The following is a 24,068-nucleotide window of genomic DNA, read 5'->3' as shown; positions in this document are numbered from 1 at the left end:
TTTTGTTTATGGTTTCCTTTGCTGTGCAAAAGCTTTTAAGTTTAATTAGGTCCCATTGATTTATTTTTGTTTTTATTTCCACTACTCTAGGAGATGGATCCAAAAAGATATTGCTGTGATTCATGTCAAAGAGTGTTCTGCCGATGTTTCCCTCTAGGAGTTTTATGGTATCCAGTCTTACATTTAGGTCTTTAATCCATTTTGAGTTTGTTTCTGTGTATGGGGTAAGAAAATGTTCTAATTTCATTCTTTTACATGTATTTGTCCACTTTTCCCAGTACCACTTATTGAAGAGCCTGTCTTTTCTCCATTGTATATTCTTGCCTCCTTTGTCGTAAATTAACTGACCATAGAGATTTCAAACTATCTAGATATATCAGGCAGGAGTCCAGCAGGAAATAGAACTCAATGAGACGGGTTTTGTGAAAGAACTACCTTTAGAAGTACTGTTGGGTTTAAGGGAACAAACAAGAGATGCCAAGGTGCCTGTCAAGAACTGTTAGGGATCTGAGATTTTACCCTATTTGAAAGCTAATGAGATAGCCTGTTACAGCTTCACGGGCAGTGATTGAAGACATGACACTCCTGGATCAAAGATGAAGGACAGTTGACTACACATAGCAATAACAGTAGCCAGAGCATCAGCATTTTTGTTTTGGTTATCTAAGCCTCACCTCCCCCAGAGTGACACGAAGGGGGCCAGATAACAACTGTACATGTGATGGGTTGAATTACAGGCCAGGAAACCCTGAGTTTAGGAAATGCAATCTTTTATAATGGGCAGTAGGCATGTCTGCCCTTTGCTTCAGAGGGAGACGTTATCTTCATTACACTGGACAGTGAGTGTGACTGCCTTTTGCTCCAGAGAGAGACACTATCTTCACTTTCCAAGGCTATTCGGTATACAAACATCCTTGAAAAGATCATCAGCAACAAAGGGCATTTAGTACCTTACTCACAAGATGTACAAAAACATGAGAGACCCGTGGAGAATTATCTCCTGATATTACCTAGAAATCAGTGGGGTAAAAATCTGTTATTCATAGGGTCAAAATTCAAGAAGAAGAGAGTTATCTGAGCCCAGTGAGAGCTGGATCCATGGAAAAGGGGCCATTAGTGGGAACTCTAGTCATGGAGAGACACATATGCTAATAGAGAAGCAATGCTGAAGCAGGGAGAGACTGGGAAGGAACTCTGTTCTCTCTTTCACTCACACTGATTTTTGGCCAGTGACTCCAATTTGTCAAACTCCAAATGAAGCCAGCTAGCAAGGACACCTGCAGGACACAGTTCATAGGGGCCAGTCTTACATATCCAAAGCAGCACTGAGAGAAGACTGGAGAATCTATTGGGGATGCAGTGGAGGAAAATAATCAGTATAATATATGGTCCCTCACATATCTTAGTTTCAAAACTTCTTGACTTTCTGGGATCAAATGATCTTCACGCTGCTCACTCTAGTCAACCACCCTTGAGGCTACATGAAACTTATCAGCACACAGGACTCCTCCACCTATGAAATATTGAGCCTAAATATACAGATCCATGACCACACTTGCTAAACCTCCAGCTTTTTCACTCTCTTTTTCCCCAGTAAACCTGCTTTGCTTACTTGAGCACCACTGATTCTTGCATTCCATGTATTTCTTCCGATTCCAATTTCCTTCTTATTGAGTTACTACATTTAATGATGCTTTCAGAAAGAGTCACTGAGAGATACATTCTCAGTCTTTTGACTGGCTGAACATGTTTTTATCCTATTCTCAATATTCTGTGTTAGTTTAGCTGGGTATAGAATTCTGGTGTACCGGTTATTTCTCTCAGAACTTTAAAGATATTATTCCAGTGTTTTCTAGCTTCTAGTCTCAATGACGAGATACCAGGTTAATACTTTTTTTCTCCGTAGGTGACCTTTGTCTTTGTCTCTAGTGTCCTGTGTTTACATAAGGATTGCTATTGATTTATTTTGCTCATGAGTCAGCTTTCTTCAATTTGAACAATCAAGTCTTCTAATACTTGGAAAATTCTCAGCCCATATCTTTTTGATATTGCCTTTCCCCATTCTTTTTTTTAAATTTATTTATTTTTTTTATACAGCAGGTTCTTATTAGTCATCAATTTTATACACATCAGTGTATACATGTCAATCCCAATCGCCCAATTCATCACACACACACACCCCACCCCACCCCACCCCCGCCGCTTTCCCCCTTTGGTGTCCATACGTTTGTTCTCTACATCTGTGTCTCAATATCTGCCCTGCAAACTGGTTCATCTGTACCATTTTTCTAGGTTCCACATACATGCGTTAATATACGATATTTGTTTTTTCTCTTTCTGACTTACTTCACTCTGTATGACAGTCTCTAGATCTATCCACGTCTCAGCAAATGACCCAAATCTGTTCCTCTTTATAGCTGAGTAATATTCCATTGTACATATGTATCACATCTTCTTTACCCATTCGTCTGTTGATGGGCATTTAGGTTGCTTCCATGATCTGGACATTGTAAATAGTGCTTCAAGGAACATTGGGGTGCATGTGTCTTTTTGAATTATGGTTTTCTCTGGGTATATGCCCAGTAGTGGGATTGCTGGGTCATATGGTAATTTTTTTAGTTTTTTAAGGAACCTCCATACTGTTCTCCATAGTGGCTGTATCAATTTACATTCCCACCAACAGTGCAAGAGGGTTCCCTTTTCTCCACACCCTCTCCAGCATTTGTTGTTTGTACATTTTCTGATGACGCCATTCTAACTGGTGTGAGGTGGTACCTCATTGTAGTTTCGATTTGCATTTCCCTAATAATTAGTGATGTTGAGCAGCTTTTCATGTGCTTCTTTGCCATGTGTATGTCTTCTTTGGAGAAATGTTTATTTAGGTCTTTGGCCCATTTTTGGATTGGGTTGTTTTTTTTTTAATATTGAGCTGCATGAGCTGTTTATATATTTTGGAGATTAATCCTTTGTTGATTCATTTGCAAATATTTTCTCCCATTCTGAGGGTTGTCTTTTCATCTTGTTTATGGTTTCCTTTGCTGTGCAAAAGCTTTGAAGTTTCATTAGGTCCCATTTGTTTATTTTTGTTTTTATTTCCATTTCTCTAGGAGGTGGATCAAAAAAGACTCTACTGTGATTTATGTCAAAAAGTGTTCTTCCTATGTTTTCCTCCAAGAGTTTTATAGTGTCCAGTCTTACATTTAGGTCTCTAATCCATTTTCAGTTTATTTTTGTGTATGGTGTTAGGGAGTGTTCTAATTTCATTCTTTTACATGTAGCTGTCCAGTCTTCCCAGCACCACTTATTGAAGAGACTGTCTTTTCTCCATTGTGTGTCCTCGCCTCCTTTGTCATAGATTAGCTGACCATAGGTGCGTGGGTTTATCTCTGGGCTTTTTATCTTGTTCCATTGATCTATGTTTCTGTTTTTGTGCCAGTACCATACTGTCTTGTTTACTGTAGCTTTGTAGTATAGTCTGAAGTCAGGGAGTCTGATTCCTCCAGCTCCGTTTTCTTCCCGCAAGACTGCTTTGGCCATTTGGGTCTTTTGTGTCTCCATACAAATTTTAAGAGTTTTTGTTCTAGTTCTGTAAAAACTGCCATTGGTAATTTGACAGGGATTGCATTGAATCTGTAGATTGCTTTGGGTAGTATAGTCATTTTCACAATATTGATTCTTCCAATCCAAGAACATGGTATATCTCTCCATGTGTTGGTATCATCTTTAATTTCTTTCATCAGTGTCTTATAGTTTTCTGCATACAGGTTTTTTTCTCCCTAGGTAGGATTATTCCTAGGTATTTTATTCTTTTTGTTGCAATGGTAAATGGGAGTGTTTCCTTAATTTCTCTTTCAGATTTTTCATCATCAGTGTATAGGAATGCAAGAGATTTCTGTGCATTAATTTTGTATCCTGCAACTTTATCAAATTCATTGATTAGCTCTAGTAGTTTTCTGGTGGCATTTTTTAGGATTCTCTATGTATAGTATCATGTCATCTGCAAACAGTGACAGTTTTGCTTCTTCTTTTACAATTTGGATTCATTTTATTTCTTTTTCTTTTCTGACTGCCGTGGCTAGGACTTGCAAAATTATGTTGAATAATAGTGGTGAGAGTGGACATCCCTGTCTTGTTCCTGATCTTAGAGGAAATGCTTTCAGTTTTTCACCATTGAGAATGGTATTGCTGTGGGTTTGTCATATATTGCCTTTATTATGTTGAGGTAGGTTCCCTCTATGCCCACTTTCTGGAGAGTTTTTACCATAAAAGTTTTTTCTGCATCTATTGGTATGATCATATGGTTTTTATTCTTCAATTTGTTAATATGGTGAATCACATTGATTGATTTGTGTATATTGAAGAATCCTTGCATCCCTGGGATAAATCCCACTTAATCATGTTGTATGATCCTTTTAATGTGTTGTTGGATTCTGTTTGCTAGTATTTTGTTGAGGATTTTTGCATCTATATTCATCAGTGATATTGGTCTGTAATTTTCTGTTTTTGTAGTATCTTTGTCTGGTTTTGGTATCAGTGTGATGGTGGCCTCATAGAATGAGTTTGGGAGTGTATCTTCCTCTGCAATTTTTTGGAAGAGTTTGAGAAGGATGGGTGTTAGCTCTTTTCTAAATGTTTGATAGAATTCACCTGTGAAGCCATCTGGTCCTGGACTTTTGTTTGTTGGAAGATTTTAAATCACAGTTTCAATTTCATTACTTGTGATTGGTCTGTTCATATTTTCTATTTCTTCCTGGTTCAGTCTCGGAAGGTTATACCTCTCTAAGAATTTGTCCATTTCTTCCAGATTGTCCATTTCATTGGCATAGAGTTGCTCATAGTAGTCTCTTAGGATGCTTTGTATTTCTGCGGTGTCTGTTGTAACTCCTTTTTCATTTCTAATTTTATTGACTTGAGTACTCTCCCTCTTTTTCTTGATGAGTCTGGCTAATGGTATATCAATTTGTTTACCTTCTCAAAGCACCATCTTTTAGTTTTATTGATCTTTGCTATTGTTCTCTTTGTTTCTATTTCATTTATTTTGCTCTGATCTTTATGATTTCTTTCCTTCTGCTAACTTTGGGTTTTGTTTGTTCTTTTTTCTCTAGTTCCTTTAGGTGCAAGGTTAGATTGTTTATTTGAGATTTTTCTTGTTTTTTGAGGTAGGCTTGTATAGCTATAAACTTCCCTCTTAGAACTGCTTTTGCTGCATCCTATAGGTTTTGGATCATCGTGTTTTCATTGTCATTTGTCTCTAGTTATTTTTTGATTTCCTCTTTGATTTCTTCAGTGATCTCTTGGTTATTTAGTAACGTATTGTTTAGCCTCCATGTGTTTGTGTTTTTTACGTTTTTCTCCCTGTACTTCATTTCTAATCTCATAGCGTTGTGGTCAGAAAAGATGCTTGATATGATTTCAATTTTCTTAAATTCACTGAGGCTTGATTTGTGACCCAAGATGTGATCTGTCCTGGAGAATGTTCCATGTGCACTTGAGAAGAAAGTGTAATCTGCTGTTTTTGGATGGAATGTCCTATAAATATCAATTAAATCTATCTGGTCTATTGTGTCATTTAAAGCTTCTGTTTCCATATTTATTTTCATCTTGGATGATCTGTCCCTTGGTGTATGTGAGGTGTTAAAGTCCCCCACTGTTATTGTGTTACTGTTGGTTTCCTCTTTTAGAGCCGTTAGCAGTTGCCTTATGTATTGAGGTGCTCCTATGTTGGGTGCATATATATTTATAATTGTTATATCTTCTTCTTGGATTGATCCCTTGATCATTATGTAGTGTCCTTCCTTGTCTCTTGTAACATTCTTTATTTTAAAGTCTATTTTATCTGATATGAGTATTGCTACTCCAGCTTTCTTTTGATTTCCATTTGCATGGAATATCTTTTTCCATCCCCTCGCTTTCAGTCTGTATGTGTCCCTAGGTCTGAAGTGGGTCTGTGTAGACAGCATATATATGGGTCTTGTTTTTCTATCCATTCAGCAAGCCTGTGTCTTTTGGTTGGAGCATTTAATCCATTCACATTTAAGGTGATTATCGATATATATGTTCCTATGACCATTTTCTTAATTGTTTTGGGTTTGTTTTTGTAGGTTCTTTTCTTCTCTTGTGTTTCCCACTTAGAGAAGTTCCTTTAGCATTTGTTGTAGAGCTGGTTTGGTGGTGCTGAATTCTCTTACCTTTTGCTCGTCTGTAAAGCTTTTGATTTCTCCATCGAATCTGAATGAGATCCTTGCTGGGTAATCTTGGTTGTAGGTTCTTCCCTTTCATCACTTTAAGTATATCATGCCACTCCCTTCTGGCTTATAGAGTTTCTGCTGAGAAATCAGCTGTTAACCTTATGGGAGTTCCCTTGTATGTTATTTGTTGTTTTTCCCTTGCTGCTTTCAATAATTTTTATTTGTCTTTAATTTTTGCCAATTTGATTACTATGTGTATCAGCGTGTTTCTCCTTGTGTTTATCCTGTATGGGACTCGCTGCGCTTCCTGGACTTGGGTGGCTATTTCCTTTCCCATGTTAGGGAAGTTTTCGACTATAGTCTCTTCAAATATTTTCTTTAGTCCTTTCTCTCCCTCTTCTCCTTCTGGGACCCCTATAATGCAAATGTTGTTGCTTTTAATGTTGTCCCAGAGGTCTCTTAGGCTGTCTTCATTTCTTTTCATTCTTTTTTCTTTATTCTGTTCTGCAGCAGTGAATTCCACCATTCTGTCTTCCAGGTCACTTATCCGTTCTTCTTCCTCAGTTATTCTGCTACTGGTTCCTTCTAATGTAGTTTTCATTTCAGTTATTGTATTGTTCATCTCTGTTTGTTTGTTCTTTAATTCTTCTAGGTCTTTGTTAAACATTTCCTGCATCTTCTCGATCTTTGCCTCCATTCTTTTTCTGAGGTCCTGGATCATCTTCACTATAATTATTCTGAATTCTTTTTCTGGAAGGTTCCCTATCTCCACTTCATTTAGTTGTTTTTCTGGGGTTTTATCTTGTTCCTTCATCTGGTACATAGCCCTCTGCCTTTTCATCTTGTCTCTCTTTCTGTGAATGTGGTTTTTGTTCCACAGGCTGCAGGATTGTAGTTCTTCTTGCTTCTGCTGTCTGCCCTCTGGTGGATGCGGCTATCTAAGAGGCTTGTGCAAGTTTCTTGATGGAAGGGGCTGGTAGTGAGTAGAGCTGACTGTTGCTCTGGTGGGCAGAGTTCAGTAAAACTTTAATCTGGTTGACTGCTGATGGGTGGGGCTGGGTTCCCTCCCTGTTGGTTGTTTGGCCCGAGGCAACCCAACACTGGAGGCAACCCTACCTGGGCTCTTTGGTAGGGCTAATGACAGACTCTGGGAGGGCTCATGCCAAGGAGTTCTTTCCGGAACTTCTGCTGCCAGTGTCCTTGTCACCAGGGTGGGCCTCAGCCACCCCTCCACCCCGCCCCCCGCCTCTGCAGGAGACCCTCCAACACTAGCAGGTAGGTCTGGTTCAGTCTCCCCTGGGGTCACTGCTCCTTCCTCTGGGTCCCGATGCGCACACTACTTTGTGTGTGCCCTCCAAGAGTGGAGTCTCTGTTTCCCCCAGTCCTGTCGAAGTCCTGCAATCAAATCCCACTAGCCTTCAAAGTCTGATTCTCTAGGAATTCCTCCTCCCGTTGCCGGACCCCCAGGTTGGGAAGCCTGACGTGGGGCTCAGAACCTTCACTCCAGTGAGTGGACTTCTGTCGTATAAGTATTCTCCAGTCTGTGAGTCACCCACCCAGCAGTTATGGGATTTGATTTTACTGTGATTGTGCCCCTCCTACTGTCTCATTGTGGCTTCTCCTTTGTCTTTGGATGTGGGGTATCTTTTTTGGTGAGTTCCAGTGTCCTCCTGTCGATGACTGTCCAGCAGCTACTTGTGATTCTGGTGTTCTCGCAAGAGGGAGTGAGAGTACGTCCTTCTACTCCACCATCTTGGTTCTGCTCTCTCCCCCATTCTTTCTACTTTCTTTTCCTGGAAGCTACTGTATCCTCTATATCTCTACTTTTCTTTCATAGTCTCCATCCTTTCTGTTTGTGCAATCATTTGCATAGTTACCTTTTGGCTATGTTTCACTCCACAAATCATTCATTAATGTGTTAGTCTACAGTTTAACCCACTTATTCAGTTTCCATTTCAATAAAAATGTTTTTCATTTTGAGAAACTCTATTTGGCTCTTCTTCAAATCTACCCAGTCTATTTTCAAAGTCTTGTTTTCTCATTATGATTTCTATATCTTCTTTCATCTCTTTAGTTAGTTTCAAACTACTTATTTTATAATCTTTTCAAGACTTTCATAAAAACAAGGTTTCAGAGTTCTAACTCCATTGATAGAATTAGATTTGGATAAATCTCTGCATAATGGATCATTTCCCATGTGGTTTGGAATTTTGAGTATAAGTTCATCTTCAATAGAGATTAGTTTCCCCATGTGAGTCTCCTGGTTGATGGAGGTATACTACATAGTGACTTTATATTTGCATCTTCCAGGCACACAAAGGATTTCACTGTCCAGGATAACAAACTGTCCAGGACCAGCCTTTATACTAATATCTCCTCTTCAGGAATCCCATTAATGAAAATAAGGAAAATTCAGATTCAAAATCTGAACATGGGGCAGAAATACGTTTCCTTATTACTCCCCTGGGAAGTTTGTAGTTTTCACCGAGATACCGGGGGTAATTTTATCAGAGTCCTGGCTTGATTTAGGGATCTCAGTTCCAGCTTCTTGCCTTGTTCTCTCTTAAGGCTCTATCTCCTATCCTTATACAGGTGTTGTGAGCCCAGTACCCAGTCTCTAAAGTATATACACTGCTTTGCTATCTCCCTGACCAATGAATCATGTTTACAGATCCAGATTTTAGCTCCTCTTTCACTTTTGGCACCAGGAACACCAGTCCTATGCCTGTGCAGTGGAAAGGGGTAACAGAGATCCTCACTGGCTCATTCTGCCATGATGCTAAGACTGGCAGTCCCCTTACATTGCTACTTCATTAATAACTCTAATCCCTTCATCTCTCCATTTGTCCAGGAACCTTACTCCATTCACGGCTATGGTGCCAACCCTAACCAGACTGGAATCCACAGTACACCATTCAACCATTCTACTTCCTACAACCCACCTGTAGACTTCTTTTATTCTGCCTCACCCATGTGGCAAACACTCAAGATTGGATCTATCTGGAAATCCCTTTTCTTATAGCAAGCCTATGATGAACACAGTGCAAGCATGGACTTTGGAGTAAAACAGCTAAATTTGAATCCCAGCTCTGCCATTCACTAGCCAAGTAACCCTGGGCAAGTTATTTAACTTCTCTAAGGCTTCATTTTTCTCCAGTAAAATGTAAATAATATGTATCTCCGAGTTATTGTAAGAACAAAATAAAATAGTAAAGGCAAAGCACTCAGCACAACTCCTGACACTTTCAATAAATGTAGTTATTATTAGATTCTGGAGAAAATCTCCAGATTTTCACCCTCAGCAAGACCCTCTGTGGGGCTTGGGGACCTCGTTTGTGAGGCCTTTCCTATTTCCCACAAGTGCTCTTGCAAATCTGCAACATTCTCTTCAAGCCATGCACCACAACTCTGACCCAGCAGGTAACTTTGCTTCCTATCTAGATGAAAACATTGAGAGTATCAGATGCCTTCACCATCAACTTACTGCCCTCATGAGAGCCTTGTATCAAATATGGTTTTTCATTTCTTTTTTGAGTACATGTTGTGTGCCAGGCAGTGTTTTACGTCCTGTGTATACATCAATGAACAAAAGAAACAAAAAAGAAACAAAAATCCCTCCCCTATATAATTTACATTCTACTGGCAGAAAAGAAAACAATAAAATAAAATAAGTAAATTACATTGTATCTTAGAAAGTTTTCAGTGTAATGAAGAAAAGTAAACTGCTGGCAGGATTACAATTTCAGATAGGGTTATCAGGAAAGTTCTCACTGAAAAGGTGGCATCTTAATAAAGGCAGTGAAGGAATGAGGAAATAGAAAGTACGGGTAGAGACATGCCTGGTGTGTTTGAGAAAAGCAATGACGCCAGGTTGGCTAAAGAGAGGTGAGTGAATAGAGCACTGTGGGAAGTAAGGTCGCAGAACTAAGGAGGGGTGAGATTGTGTAGGGTCTTGTAAACCATTACCAGGACATTGAATCTCAGTTTGAGTTAGATGGAAAGCCTTTGGAGGATTCTGAGTAGAGGGATGACTCGAGATGTTAATATTTTAATGGCACCTCTCCGCTGCTATGTTGACAACTGGCTGAAGAGATGTAAGAGCAGACTCAGGGAAACTAGTTAGGAGGTTACGGAAATAATACAGGCAAGAGATGCTGGTAAGTCCTATCAAGGTAGTAGCAGTGAAAGTCGTGAGAAATGGTCAAATTCTGTATATATTTTGAAGAAAGTGCCAGTAGTGTTTGTTAATGCACTGAATGTGGAGTGGGAGCAAAAGAGAGGAATCAAGGATGATTCCCAGATTTTTTGCCGAAGCAACTAGAAAGATAAAGATCCAACGAATTGAGGAAGAAGTACTGAGGGGATTGGGTTTGGGCGGGTAGGATAAGGATGGTGAGGAATTTAGTGTAGGGCACGTTAAATCAAAGATGCCCACTTGATTTTCAAACAGAGGTGTCAGGTAGATTACTGGAGTTTGACATTCGAGGGAGAAGCCCAGGCTGGAGATATACATTTGGAAGTTGTCAGCATATTTAAAGCCATGAGACAGGGTGATATCACCCACCAAGGGAGTGAGTGCAAACCTACTCTGCAAACAGAGTAGGTCCAAGGACTGAGGAGGAGACAGTAAGGACGATTAGCAAAGGAGACTAAGACAGGGTACCTAGAGAGGTGGGAGGAGAGCTGGGAGCGTGTGGTGGTGTGTCCCAGATGTCAAGTGAAGAGCATCCCAAAGAGGCAATGATCAACTCAGCCAGATGGCACTAAGTGAGGCGAGGATGGAGCATTGACGGTTGGCTACAGCAATCCAGAGGTGATCCGTTACCTGGACAAAAGCTGTCTGGGTGGAGCAGTGAGAGCAGAAGCCTAACTGGAGTGGATTTAAGAGAGCTAGCTCAAATAGATACTTGTACGTCAATGTTCATAATAGCATTATTCACACTAGCCAAAAGGTGTTAACAGCCCAGATGTCCATCAGTAGATGAATGGATAAACACAATGTGGTACATACATACATACAATGGAATAGGAAGGAAATTCTGATACGTACTACAAGCTGGATGAACCTTAAAAACTTATACTAAGTGAAATAAACTAGACAAAAAAGGACAAATATTGCAGGATTCCACTTATACGAGGCATTTAGAATGCTCAAATTCATAGAAACAAAAAGCAAATGGTGGTTACCAGAGGCTGGGGTGAGGTACTGGGAGTTATCGTTTAATGTGTACAGAGTTTCTGTTTGGGATGATTTAAAAGTTCTGGACAGTTCTTGTCGTGGTCATGATTGCACAACAGTGTGAATGTTCTTAGTGCCACTGATCTGTATGCTTAAGAACAGATAAAATGGCAAATTTTATATTATGTACATTTAACCATGCAACAACAAAAAAAATTTTAAAGGGAAAGAATTGGAAACAATGCAGACGAATCTTTCAGGAAGTTTTGCTGTAAAAGGGAGCAAAGAAATGGGGCAGTAGAAGGAGAAGGAAGAGGTCAAGAAAGAATTTAAGAAGGGAGAAGTTACAAGCTGCTTTGATGCCAGTTGTAATGATCCTGGAGAAGGGGGGAAATGATAATGCAGAGAGCAGGGAGATCGCTCCAGTGGTGTTACTAAGTTAGCAAGAGGACATGGCTTGGTGCCAGGTGGCAGGGAGGCCTTGCTGGCAGCAGAGGAAGGGGCAGTCTCTGAAGGAAGGGCTGGGACTTCCCTGGCGGTCCAGTGGTTAAGACTCTGCAGTTCCACTGCAGGGAGTACGGGTTCCATCCCTGGTTGGGGAACTAAGATCCCACATGCCGCGAGATGTGGGCGGCGGTGGGGGGAACAAAACCACGAAACAAAATGAAGGAAATGCTGGGAGCAAGAGAGTTTCAACCACCCCACAGGAAGGAAGGCAGAGTCCCTGGATACACACAGTGGGGATGGGTGGGTAGATGTGGTGATAAAGAGTCTGTCAAAATTCTCTTCTGACTGCTTTTCTTTCCTTTCTGATATAGGAAGGATGGTCACTGTGGTAGACAGAGTAACGGCCCCCCAAAGTTGCCACATCCTAATCCCTGGAACCTATGAATATTAACTTACATGGTCAAAGGGAATTTGCAGATGTGATTCACGGTAAGGACCTTGAGATGGGAAGATTATGCTGGATTATCTGGGCAGGCCCAATCTAATCACATGAGTCCTTAAAAGTGGAAGAGGGGAATGAAATACGGCCACATATTACAACACGGAGGAACCTTAAAAACACACTAAGTGAGAGAAGACAGGCACAAACGAGCATGTACTGTATGATTCCACTTAGATGAAATGTCCGGAATAGGCAAATCCATAGAGACGGAGAGTAAGTTAGTGGTTGCCAGCGTTTGGGGCTGGGGAGAATACAGGGTGACTGCTAAAGGCACAGGGTTTCTCTGGGGGACGATGAAAACTGTTCTGTCACTGGTAGTGGTGAAAGGTGCACAATTCTGTGAATATACTAAAGATGACTGAATTGTACACTTTAAATGGGTGAATTGTAGAGTATGTGAATTAGATCTTCAGTAAAGCTGTTACTAAAATCAAACAAACAAAGCTGGAAGAGGGAAACAGAAGATTGCATCAGAGCAACATGTGACAATTGACATAGGGTCAGAGAGGTGCTGACTTTACAGACAGGAGACCATGAGCCAAGGAATGCAGGTGGCCTCTAGAGCCCGAAAAAGCAAGGAAATGGGTCCCCCTCGAGCTGCCAGAAAGGGACACAGCCTTGCCTACACCTTGATTTTAGCCCAGTGAGCCCTGTGTCGACGTTTTGACCCATAGAACTATAAGACAACATATTTGTGTTGGTCTCAGCCACTACCCTTGTGGTCATTCCTGTTATGGGTCATCAACTGTGAGCGACAGTAAAGAAGAGTTATTAGAGGTTTGACAGGAGAGGAGACGTTAGGAAATAGTCCTGTAGGAAAGCAAAAGAGTGAACTGACTAGGAAAATAGAGCACAATCACCAGCCAGTGTTAAAAACACGCCTAAGGGAGTTGGGAACTTCTTTTCCCCCATCTAGATGGCTACTGTGGGAAGTCTGGTTATTTATTACCCACAACTGCGCAATATTTCATTGATTGTTTCATCCAGCGAGTGGATGCTCAGAGTAAGCAGGAGGTGGGAGACGGGAATCTGTCGTTTGCTTGGTTGGACTCAGTTTCTGGTCTCAGTTTCGTGGACACCCAGCAGTCTGAGTGCGAGTCACTAAACAAGCCCACAACCTTCTCTGGTACTCAACAGAGGAGTGAGCAATCTGGCCTCACACTGGAGGGAAGACCCACTGGGTCAGACATAGTGAGAGGTGGCATGTCAGCCTCCAAAGTGGCTCATAAGTACAACATATTGTGCTCTATGGGTGATTTAAGAGATCTTCCAAGGTAATTTCTACACCTGATTTTTAATATTTGTAACGTGTTTGTTGTATAATTTAGTTATTTTCCATGTTTACTATAGAAAAGAAGACAAAAAAACAAGGCAGCTAGATGAAACCGAGTACAGAAGCCAATGGCATGCGAGGAATGCTGGAGAGATATAAAAATAAGTAGAGCATACATGTTCTGAACTAGATAGACAGGGAAGGAAGGACCAAGACATACCAAATATTCCTGATTCACTAAATACACGTGAGATACACCAAGCATCCAATGTTTATGAGCCACCCATCGATGATGCCCTGCTGACCCCACTTGTCCTCTGCCCAAGAAATGTAGGTGAAACCACAGCTACTGGACTTCCCTGGTGGCGCAGTGGTTAAGAGTCTGCCTGCCAACGCAGGGGACACAGGTTCGATTCCTGTTCTGGGAAGATCCCACATGCGGCAGAGCAACTAAGCCTGTGCGCCACAACTAGTGAGCCTGCGTGCTGCAACTACTGAAGCTTGCGCGCCCAGAGCCTGTGCTCTGCAACAAGAGAAGCCACCGCAATGAGAAGCCTGCGCACCGCAACGAAGAGTGGCCCCCGCTCGCTGCAACTAGAGAGAAAGCCCGCTCACAGCAACGAAAATCCAACACAGCCAAAAAGTAAATAAATTAATTAATTAAATAAAATTACTTTAAAAAAAAAAACACAGCTACTCATCAGGGTAATTGATGAGATACAAGTATTTGCCAGGTATACTTGCCCCTGCATCATTCCAATAAACAAGTGTGTATGATGGCCCTATGTACCTTCAGTCTATGGGATCCCCTTGCTCAGACGCAACTCTGATTCCCATAAAGCCCCACCACCAGAGAGGAAAGCTAACACAACAGGGAAAAAATGGGAATATGAACACTGTATAATCCAGACTCAGGTAGTATGGTTCTTCCACTGTGCTTGTAGCTTATCCAATGTGTGTTCACATACCTCACCTTTCCCCTTACTTCTCACTATGTGTTTTAAAATTTATTGATAAACTGTGAGATTGGAGCTTCTTAGTTTGGTCTATGCACTTTTCTCCTCTGTGGCCTCTGGGATAACTTTGCCTAATATGGGTCTTGGAGGTTATCACTGGCCCAAGGTAAATTCAGCATCAGGAGCTGACTTTAGAATCTTTGCAAACGATTGTGACTCTACTGTTTCGAGAGTGATTAAGTTTGTCATTTAGCCGATAGGTTGCAAAACCGTGTGCAATCATATGCAGACATGGTCAAACAGAGATGCTGGGAATCAGAGACGGATGTGGTAGCTAGCTATGTCTTTGAATAGCTTCTCACTGAGGAGGCAAGGTATCTGTTGTTCTATGTGGGAAAAGTGCATTATGTTGGACAAGGGAATTTATGATACTGGATGTATGGGAAGAAATATGTGTGTACCCTCTATGAGATTGCCTGCCTGGCATTCCCCCTTCTTCTGGAAATTGCCCCTTTGCATCCACATATCTGGCATAGAAGCTGCATGTTCTTAATGATGCCCATCGCGTTGATTTTGGTTGGTTGGTTTAGGGATGAGTACCTGACCTAAGCTAATAAGCCCCTTCTCTGGAATTTTTGAATTTAGGGCTCAAAGAATTGAGGTCAGTTCCTCTCCAGTGTAGACATTTGTGTTGTTGTTCTTACAGACTGCAGTATACTAGGGTTTTAACCTTATATCTGGGGTTCTAGAGCCAGATTGCTTAGATTTCTTTTTTATTTATTTATTTATTTTTGGCTGCGTTGGGTCTTCATTGCTGCAAGTGGGCTTTCTCTAGTTGCGGCGAGCAGGGGCTACTCTTCATTGCCATGCGCAGGCTTCTCATTGCGGTGGCTTCTCATGTTGCGGAGCACGGGCTCTAGGTGCATGGGCTTCAGTAGTTGCGGCTCACAGACTCAGTAGTTGGGGTTCTAGAGTGCAGGCTCAGTAGTTGTGGTGAACGGGCTTAGTTGCTCCGCGGCATGTGGGATCTTCCTAGACCAGGAATCGAACCTGCGTCCCCTGCATTGGCAGGCAGATTCTTAACCATTGCGCCACCAGGGAAGTCCCCAGATTGCTTAGATTTCAATCCTGACTCTGACATTTACTATCTATGTGAACTTACTCTCTCTTCAGTTCCTTACCTGTCAATTACAGGTAATTATATCTACTTCATAAGGTTATAATGAATATTAGAAGAACTTAGGAGAGTACCTTGTTCTCAATAAATGTTCGTTATCGGGCTTCCCTGGTGGCGCAGTAGTTGAGAGTCCGCCTGCCGATGCAGGGGACGCAGGTTCGTGCCCCGGTCCGGGAAGATCCCACATGCCGTGGAGCAGCTGGGCCCGTGAGCCATGGCCGCTGAGCCTGCGTCTGGAGCCTGTGCTCCGCAACGGGAGAGGCCACAACAGTGAGAGGCCCACGTACTGAAAAAAAAAAAAATGTTAGTTATCTTTACTCTTTACAAATCGAGACAAATGTTTATTTTTCCCAAATCTGACTTCAATTCAATGTTATTCAACATTTTTTTTTTGCACACATACTATATTACGAGCGTTAAATTAAGCTTAGGAAAAAATATGGTACCAAAATAGACAAGGCCCCTGACTTTTTTGATCTTATAGTTTAGTGGGGGAAGCAAATATTAAACAAATAATCACAGAAATAATACAAGCTATAAGACTTGCTATGAAGGACAAGTAGAAGGTGGTATAAGAGATTATAACTGGAACACCAATCTAGCCTTCCTTAAGAAAGCAATGTAAGAGTTAGTAAGGGAAGAGGACATTGGAGAAAGCTTTCCAGGTAGAGGGGTCATCAAAAGCTTTTTGAGGCTTAGATATAGTGAGAAAAGGAGGAGGAAAATAGCAGGAAATGAGGCTGGAGAAACAGACAGGGACCAGATCATTCAGGACCTTGCAAGATGAATAGGGCACTAAAGGTTCAAGATCTTGGAGGTTAGGTTAAGGATTTTGGATCAGGATGGTGGCAGTTGAAAATGAGAGTCGACAGGGTTAAGAGAGAGTGAAAGGGAAAGAATCAAGCATCTATCCTGCTTTCTTACGTGAACTATGCCGACAGGCAATCAAATAATTGAAGGGGGGCGGTTCCCCTTGCAGAAATATTGTAGCTTCTAAATGAAGAATGATTGGATTATATCACCATTGTAAAACCCCTAATGAATGAATTGATGCAGGCATTATTCACCAACAGCTGTTAACACTACAAAAAGAGAGACAAGCACACACTGTGTGTCTCCTAATGGAAAAATACACCACCACCTAGGAAGGTATCCTGCCAAAAAATTAAACACGAATCTGATAATACGTCTAGATCTTACTACCAATTTATAGAAAATAACAGAGGACAAGGTAACACATTAAAGTATGCTGTGGGGATGCAACTCACAAAATCTGGATTGTGGCAAAAACTAAAGGACAAACAACGAACTTCCTTAAATTTAAAAAAAAAAAAAATACTAGGAGTTCCCTGGCGGCCTAGTGATTAGAATTCTGGGCTTTCACTACCATGGCCCGGGTTCAATCCCTGGTCAGGGAACTGAGAACCCACACGCCTAGCGGCGTGGCAAAAAAACCAAAAAACAAAAACAAAAAACGGGAAAACAAAGAAAGAAAAAATAAATACAGAGGACTTTCAAAAATGTACCAACCCAAAAACAATCTAAAAAAGAGTGGATATATGTACATGTATAACTGATTCACTTTGCTGTACACCTGAAACTAACACAACATTATAAATCAACTATACTCCAAAAAAATTTATTTTTTAATTAAGAAAAAAAATGTACCAACCAAACACAGTATAGTTCCTCACTGAAACATTTGGTTTAAAAAAAAAAGGAACATTTATGAGTCTATTGGAAATGTGTATAGTAACAGGATATTTTATGACATTAAGAAATCATTGTTATTTTAAATTTGTGATTATGGCATTGGGAGTTTTTTTTTGAACTCTTTTAGAAATACAGACTATTTACATAGAAAATCATATGATATCTGGACTTTTCTTCAAAATAATATGGGAAGGGGAAAAAAATTGAAGGGGGTATGGACGAGGCAATGTTGGCCACTGACTGGATTCGGGGGCTTGAGTGTTAGGTACATGTTTATATATTTTTAACTGTCCTTTCTATATTTTATATGTTTGAAATTCTCCACAATAAAGAAGAAGGGGGCTTCCCTAGTGGCGCACTGGTTGAGAGTCTGCCTGCTAATGCAGGGGACACGGGTTCGAGCCCCGGTCTGGGAAGATCCCACATGCCGCAGAGCAACTAGGCCCGTGAGCCACAACTACTCAGCCTGCGCATCTGGAGCCTGTGCTCCGCAACAGGAGAGGCCGCGGTAGGGAGAGGCCCGTGCACCGCGATGAAGACTGGCCCCTGCTTGCCACAACTAGAGAAAGCCCTCACACAGAAACGAAGACCCAACGCAACCAAAAATAAAATTAATTAATTTTAAAAAAGATGTTTATATTAAAAGAAATTTGGAAAGCAAAATTGACATAATTTAATAATAAATCGAGCGAGGGAGGTGTCAGAGATGACCCTGGGTTCTGATTTTTGTGCCTGGTTCTAAAATGGTACCCTTCGGTGATCAGAAAACAGTGAGCGAGAACACTGTCTATAGAAGAAGGCCACTCGTCTACCTTGGACATGTTGAGTCTGAGGTATTTCTGAGACAACCAAGCAAAGTGGAACTAGTAGGCAGTTAGACAGGCACATCTGGAGCTGGGCAGAGAGATATGGGCTAGCAGTGTGCATTTAAGAATCAATGGCTTGGGTGGTCCAGTGGTAAAGAATCTGCCTTCCAATGCAGGAGATGTGGGCTCGATCCCTGCTTGGGGATATAAGATTCCACATACTGCAGGGCAACTAAGCCCACGTGCCACAACTACTGAGCCCACGTGCCACAACTAGAGAGAGAAAACCCACACGCCCCAACTAGAGAGCAGCCCATGTGCCATAACTAACACCCGATGCAGCCAAAAATAAAAATAAATAAATTTTTTAAAAAGTGCATTAAGGGCTTCCCTGGTGGCGCAGTGGTTGAGAGTCTGCCTGCCGATGCAGGGGACGCAGGTTTGTGCACCAGTCCGGGAAGATCCCACATGCCGCGGAGCGGCTGGGCCCGTGAGCCATGGCCGCTGAGCCTGCACGTCCAGAGCCTGTGCTCCGCGGCGGGAGAGGCCACAGCAGTGAGAGGCCCGCATACCGCAAAAAATAAATAAATAAATAAATATTAGTCTCTCTTAAAAAAAAAAAAAAAAGTGCATTAAAAAAAAAAGAATGGCTCACAGAGTTTAGACAGGTCTGCCTGGGCACCAGTTCTTAAACTTGAGCAAGGGTCTGAATTACCTGGAGAGTTCATTTAAACACAGATCGCTGGGCCACTACCCCAGAGTTTCTGAATCAGTAGGTCTAGATATGACTTAAGAATTCACATTTCTAACAATTTGACAGGTGACGCTAATGCTGTGGTCTGGAGACCACATTTTCGAGGCTCACTAGTCCCGGAAGATAGTATAAACACTAGTTCTCAACCCCGCATGCACATTGAGAATGTCAGCAAAGACAAGGGAGGGAGTGTTTCAAGTTTGATCGAGTACTCAACAAGTCCAAATGCTGCTCAAAAGTCCAGTGAGATGGGGAATTCCCTTGCGGTCTGGTGGTTAAGACTCGGGCGCTTTCACTGCCGTGGGCCCGGGTTCAATCCCTGATCGGGGAACTAAGATTCCACAAGCTGTGTGGCACCCCCTCCCCCCAAAAAATCCAGTAAGATGAGAGTGCAAATAAATATCCTCTGGATTAGCAACATAGAAACAATTGGTGACAGTAAGAAGGTAGAGTGAAGGGAAGATCAAATTAGAGGGGATGAGAAGTAAAGAAGGAGAAGCAAGAGCAAAGAACAGTGAGTGCGGATAATATTTAGGTTTGAGAAGTCTGGCTGTGAATCCTGTGAAGAGGAAGAAAAATAGTGTTGTGGTGGGAGGCGAGGTGGGCTGCGAGCAAACAAAAGCATTAAGATCAAATCACTGAGACCAAAGCATCGCCTTCTTCCTTGAATTAAAAAAAAAAATTAAACCACCAATTCCCCATCTGAAGATGAGCTGTATTTCAATAGTTGCATCTTAAAGATCTAACGAGTCTTCAAAAATCAAAAGGATGTTGTGACCAGATTTGACAATTATGAATAAAGCTGCTACAAACATTAAAAAAAAAAAAAATCGAAAGGATGGACTTTTTTTTAAAGGATGGACTTGGGGCTTCCCTGGTGGCGCAGTGGTTGAGAGTCCGCCTGCTGATGCAGGGGACATGGGTTCGTGCCCCGGTCCGGGAAGATCCCACATGCCTCGGAGCGGCTGGGCCCGTGAGCCATGGCCGCTGAGTCTGCGCGTCTGGAGCCTGTGGAGAGGCAGGGAGAGGCCACGACAGTGAGAGGCCTGCGTACAGCAAAAAAAAAAAAAAAAAAAAAAAAAGGATGGACTTTAATTGTGGATATTCTGGCATCTTGGAGAAGAATGGGTAAGTCTACTGAAGCACAAGCTTCTTCCCTGACATCACAGGTCTTGGGAAGTTGCCATTCTACTAACTGATAAAATTGGCCCCCATATTCATTTATTTCATTAATCATGATTCATTCCTTAAACATTTATCAAATACCTATTATGGGCTAGACACTGTGCTAGGCTCTGGGATTAAAGTGGTGAATGATAAGAGGGAACTACAGTGGTAATTAGAAGAGTGTTGGAGAAATGCAGGGAGCTCTAAGAATCTATACCATGGGATCTAACACAGTCAGGGGAAACAGGGGAGGAGGCCTTGAATGAGTGGTTGTCAGAAAGAGTGCTGAATTCCATTTATATGAAACGTCCAGAATGGGCAAATCTGTAGAAGCAGAAAGTATACAGATTAGTGGTTGCCTAGGGCTGAGGAGCTGGGGAGGAAGGGAGAGTGACTGCTAATGGCAAGAGTTTCTTCTTGGGGTTACAAGAATGTTCAAAAATTGACTGTGGTGATGACTGCACAACTCTGCATATACTAAAGAACACTGAACTGTAACACTTTAAATGGGTGCATTGCATGGTATGTAAATTATATCTCATAATGTTCATGTATTTTGTTAAAAAAACAAAATTCATCTCAGTAAATTTGAAGATCTAATTCAGTTTATTCGATTCCTGAATCAGGTAGCATCCCATCTAGCAATGAGAAGTGTGCTCTGAGGGGCTGTACAAAATGGGAGGTTTTATAGGAAGAAGTGGGGGGCAAGGGATGTTTAATAAAAGAATAGAAAGGATTATTTTTAGGCCAGGACACCTTCTTCTGTGGGGGGAAGTGACAGCAAGGGTTTCATCATGCAGACTGCATCTTCTTCCTGGGGCGGGATGGGGTGGGGAATGGAGAGGGTCCATGTGACAGATTATTATTATTGCTGACCAGAAACTTCCAAACTGGCTGATTAAGATTACATTCCCGGTAAAGGTCGAAACTGCAATTAGGTCAGGTATTAAATCTAGGTTTAGTACCATGGGCTTTAGCAAAAGTGACGCCATTTGGGCTTGTGGTTTTTCTCTTTATTTTATTATTATTATTATGTTAATTATTTATTTTTGGCTGTGTTGGGTCTTCCTTGCTGCGCGTGCGGGCTTTCTCTAGTTGCAGGGAGCAGGGGCTACTCTTCCTTGCAGTGCACGGGTTTCTTCACTGCAGTGGCTTCTCTTGCAGAGCACGGGCTCTAAGCTCATGGGTTTCAGTAGTTGTGGCACACGGGCTCAGTTGTGGCCCGTGGGCTCTAGAGTGCAGGCTCAGTAGTTGTGGCACACAGGCTTATTTGTTCTGTAGCATATGGGATCTTCCCAAACAAGGGCTCGAACCCATGTCCCCTGCATTGGCAGGCGGATTCTTAACCACTGAACCACCGGGAAGCCCTGGTTTTTCTCTTTAAATACATATATTACGTAGAAGAGATGTGTGGATTGAGAGGAATTAGATAAGGAACAATGTATACATATACAGAGGGAGTAATGTGTGCACTGGAGGAAAGAGTGTGGCATTTTAGAAGATGTGAAAAAAAAATCTGCAACTGGCATGTTCCTTGAAAGAGTATAATGAGAGTTGAAGCTGAAGCTATGTATTGAACAGGCCCACATTTGTAGCTGTGAAAGCCATGGTAAAAGTTTGAGATTTTATCCTAAAAACAATAGGAAGCCATTGTTGTGTGATAAGATCACTATGCATTTTAACTCCAGCTACCATGCAGAGAGTGAAGAGAAGGGGGGGGGTATATTCGGGAAACCAGGTAGGTGGTATTACAGTTCTCCGGGTACAAGGTATTGGTTGGTGTCTTAGATTGTTAATGCAAGTTCGTGTGCCCGATGCACAGTGAGGCCAAACAAACTGAAATATCGGGGCCATGCATGATGAGGAGGCTCATGCCCTAAAAAGCCCGGAGCTCCCCGAAGGTCGAAGGTCGGCAAAGCACTTTTAAAAGCCAGGGTGGCAGGGGGAGCCTCAGGGTATGTGATCAGCTTATCAGTTTATCAATTCTCTGATTGTCTGATGGTGAGGTAGCAGGGTGGTGTCACAGGGGTTAACTTTATCAGTCCTTAGGCTCCAGGAGGCCTGGGGCTATGTAATCAAGGTTAGCATCTTCCATTTGTTGGAGAGGGGGTTTTTTTACATCTGCAAAACAACTCAGGAAATGTGCATCAAATCCACTATTATCTAGGTACTTCAGAGAGGAGCTAAAGCAGAGGATCTGGGGGAAGGCCTGTCCTGGGAAGGGAAGGCCCCATGGGGTCCTGCTTGGTTACAAGATTAGGATGGTGGTCGTAGGAATGGACGAATTCAGCAGGACTTGTTGATGGGTTGGAACTGAGATGTGGTAGAGTAGTGAAGTAGCCAAGCTGACATGCTCAACTGGATGGATGATGAAATGGGAATACTAGAAGAGGTGCAAGTTTCAGGGTTGGGGAGTAAGGCTAATTTTGTTAATATAGTTGGAATGATCTAATAGGGGAGCAAGGCTGCTTTGTGCAGTAGTGAGTTCTCCTCTATTGGAATTATCCGAGTTGGACTAGAGATCTTTCAGTTAAGTGTCCAGTGTTCTTGCTCTGAAATAAGTTGTGGACTAAGTAACTAAGTTCCCATTCAGCCCTTATGGTCTACCACAAGCGAGTGCCATCTCTGCCAGAATTTGGCCCCCCGAACAGCTCAGGGCTGAAATAAAACGCTCTTCGCCTGGAATTTGAATTCCTCAGAATCACCTACACCAGGTTAATAATTAAAGGTTCCTCATAACTGTCTCCGTTTGTTTGTTTCACCTGTGTGCAGGATTCTGGTTTCATAAAATCCTCCCAGCAGTATTATTTAACCTAGTGTGGAAAAAAGGTGTATATATTCCGCCAACCCAAGGGCAAGTCTCTACTAGCCCAGGAGAAAGTGGGAGGCTGCAGATGCCACAGAAAGTGACCCTGCCCAAAGCCAAAACAGAGGAGAGGACTCCTACAAAGTTAATCTTTTTATATCTTCTCACACCCTATCCAACCATCTAGCCCTGTGCCCTTAGGGTCCCACAGCCATTGGGTGGTTAATTTATCCTCCAGTCCCAGGGAGGGGGTGGGGTGAGAAGATGATAATTTTTAAATATAAAATGAAAAACAGAAAAGTACAAAAAGGGAGGAAACGGAGAAAAGACAAGAGAGTAATACAAGAAAAGCTGTATTTTGTGCCAGGGCTGCCACCTCAATCCCCTGGGAAGCAGTAAGGACTTGCCTAGAGGTCCCTTATCGACTCTCCGATTAAATGCCCTAGGAGAGGTCCGCGGGATTTGTTTGACTGCTTTATTCCCACCCTGATTCTTCTCCAGGTATTACCTTGTGCACCTGCTCTAACACACACCAGGCCCTTCCTGAGACTTGCTCTGTCGCTGCCGTTCCCCTTCCAGGGTAAGCATTCCGCCTTCTTTTTCTTCTCCTTCTTCAAATCTCAGCACAAACTTTCTGGGCCTCATGGGCATCTTCCTGACTTTCCTCATCTCTGAAATGGGAATAATAAAAATGATGGTGGGAATAACAGCAAAACCTACGTATTACGATTGCTGTTGGGATTAAACATTATATATACTTGAAAATCTGTTGGAAACCGCAGAAGACTATACAATTTGACGTTGCTTTTTACGGCCTTTATTTCTCACGTAGATTTCAGTGGCTAGAAAGAGGGGGTGCTAGGGTGCTGGGGTGCTTGTCTCTCAGTGAGATCAATGCAAGACGTTGCCAAGTGTTTCAGAAGAAAACGCCACTCTACTTCAGACGGGGTGCCGGCCACCTTGAACAAAGCCCTTTGGAGAAGTTTTTCCGTGCAAAACCTGAAGGCATGGGAAAACACAGCATGCAGCTGAGGAGCCCCCCGGGCGCTGCAGGCCGCACCCCCTTAGCCCCAGCGCGGCCGGCCGACTAGCCTGCGGCG

The 24,068-nt window shown here is 42.2% G+C and overlaps 1 protein-coding gene across 13 annotated transcripts in view; it reads right to left on the bottom strand.

Moving 5' to 3' along the window:
- Positions 1–24,068, bottom strand: part of LOC117196852 (atherin-like) — a 63,222-nt gene that overhangs the window by 37,121 nt on the left and 2,033 nt on the right. For 5 of the 13 annotated variants that reach the window (XR_007478816.1, XR_007478815.1, XR_007478818.1 and 2 more), the window contains 2 exons: positions 23,477–23,639; positions 15,797–16,008 (listed from right to left, as the gene is read on the bottom strand). Coding sequence is in view for 1 of the 13 variants with exons in the window: in XM_049713607.1 (XP_049569564.1) it covers positions 23,908–23,967 (60 nt within the window). In the remaining 12 variants the exon portion in view is untranslated. The other 8 variants (XR_007478822.1, XR_007478820.1, XR_004477251.2 and 5 more) reach the window with 7 other exon arrangements.

The sequence above is a fragment of the Orcinus orca genome, chromosome 8 (genome assembly GCF_937001465.1).
Source record: "Orcinus orca chromosome 8, mOrcOrc1.1, whole genome shotgun sequence".
Taxonomy (NCBI): domain Eukaryota; kingdom Metazoa; phylum Chordata; class Mammalia; order Artiodactyla; family Delphinidae; genus Orcinus; species Orcinus orca.
Note: the sequence above shows the minus strand (reverse complement) of the source record. Positions and strands in the feature narration are given on the sequence as shown.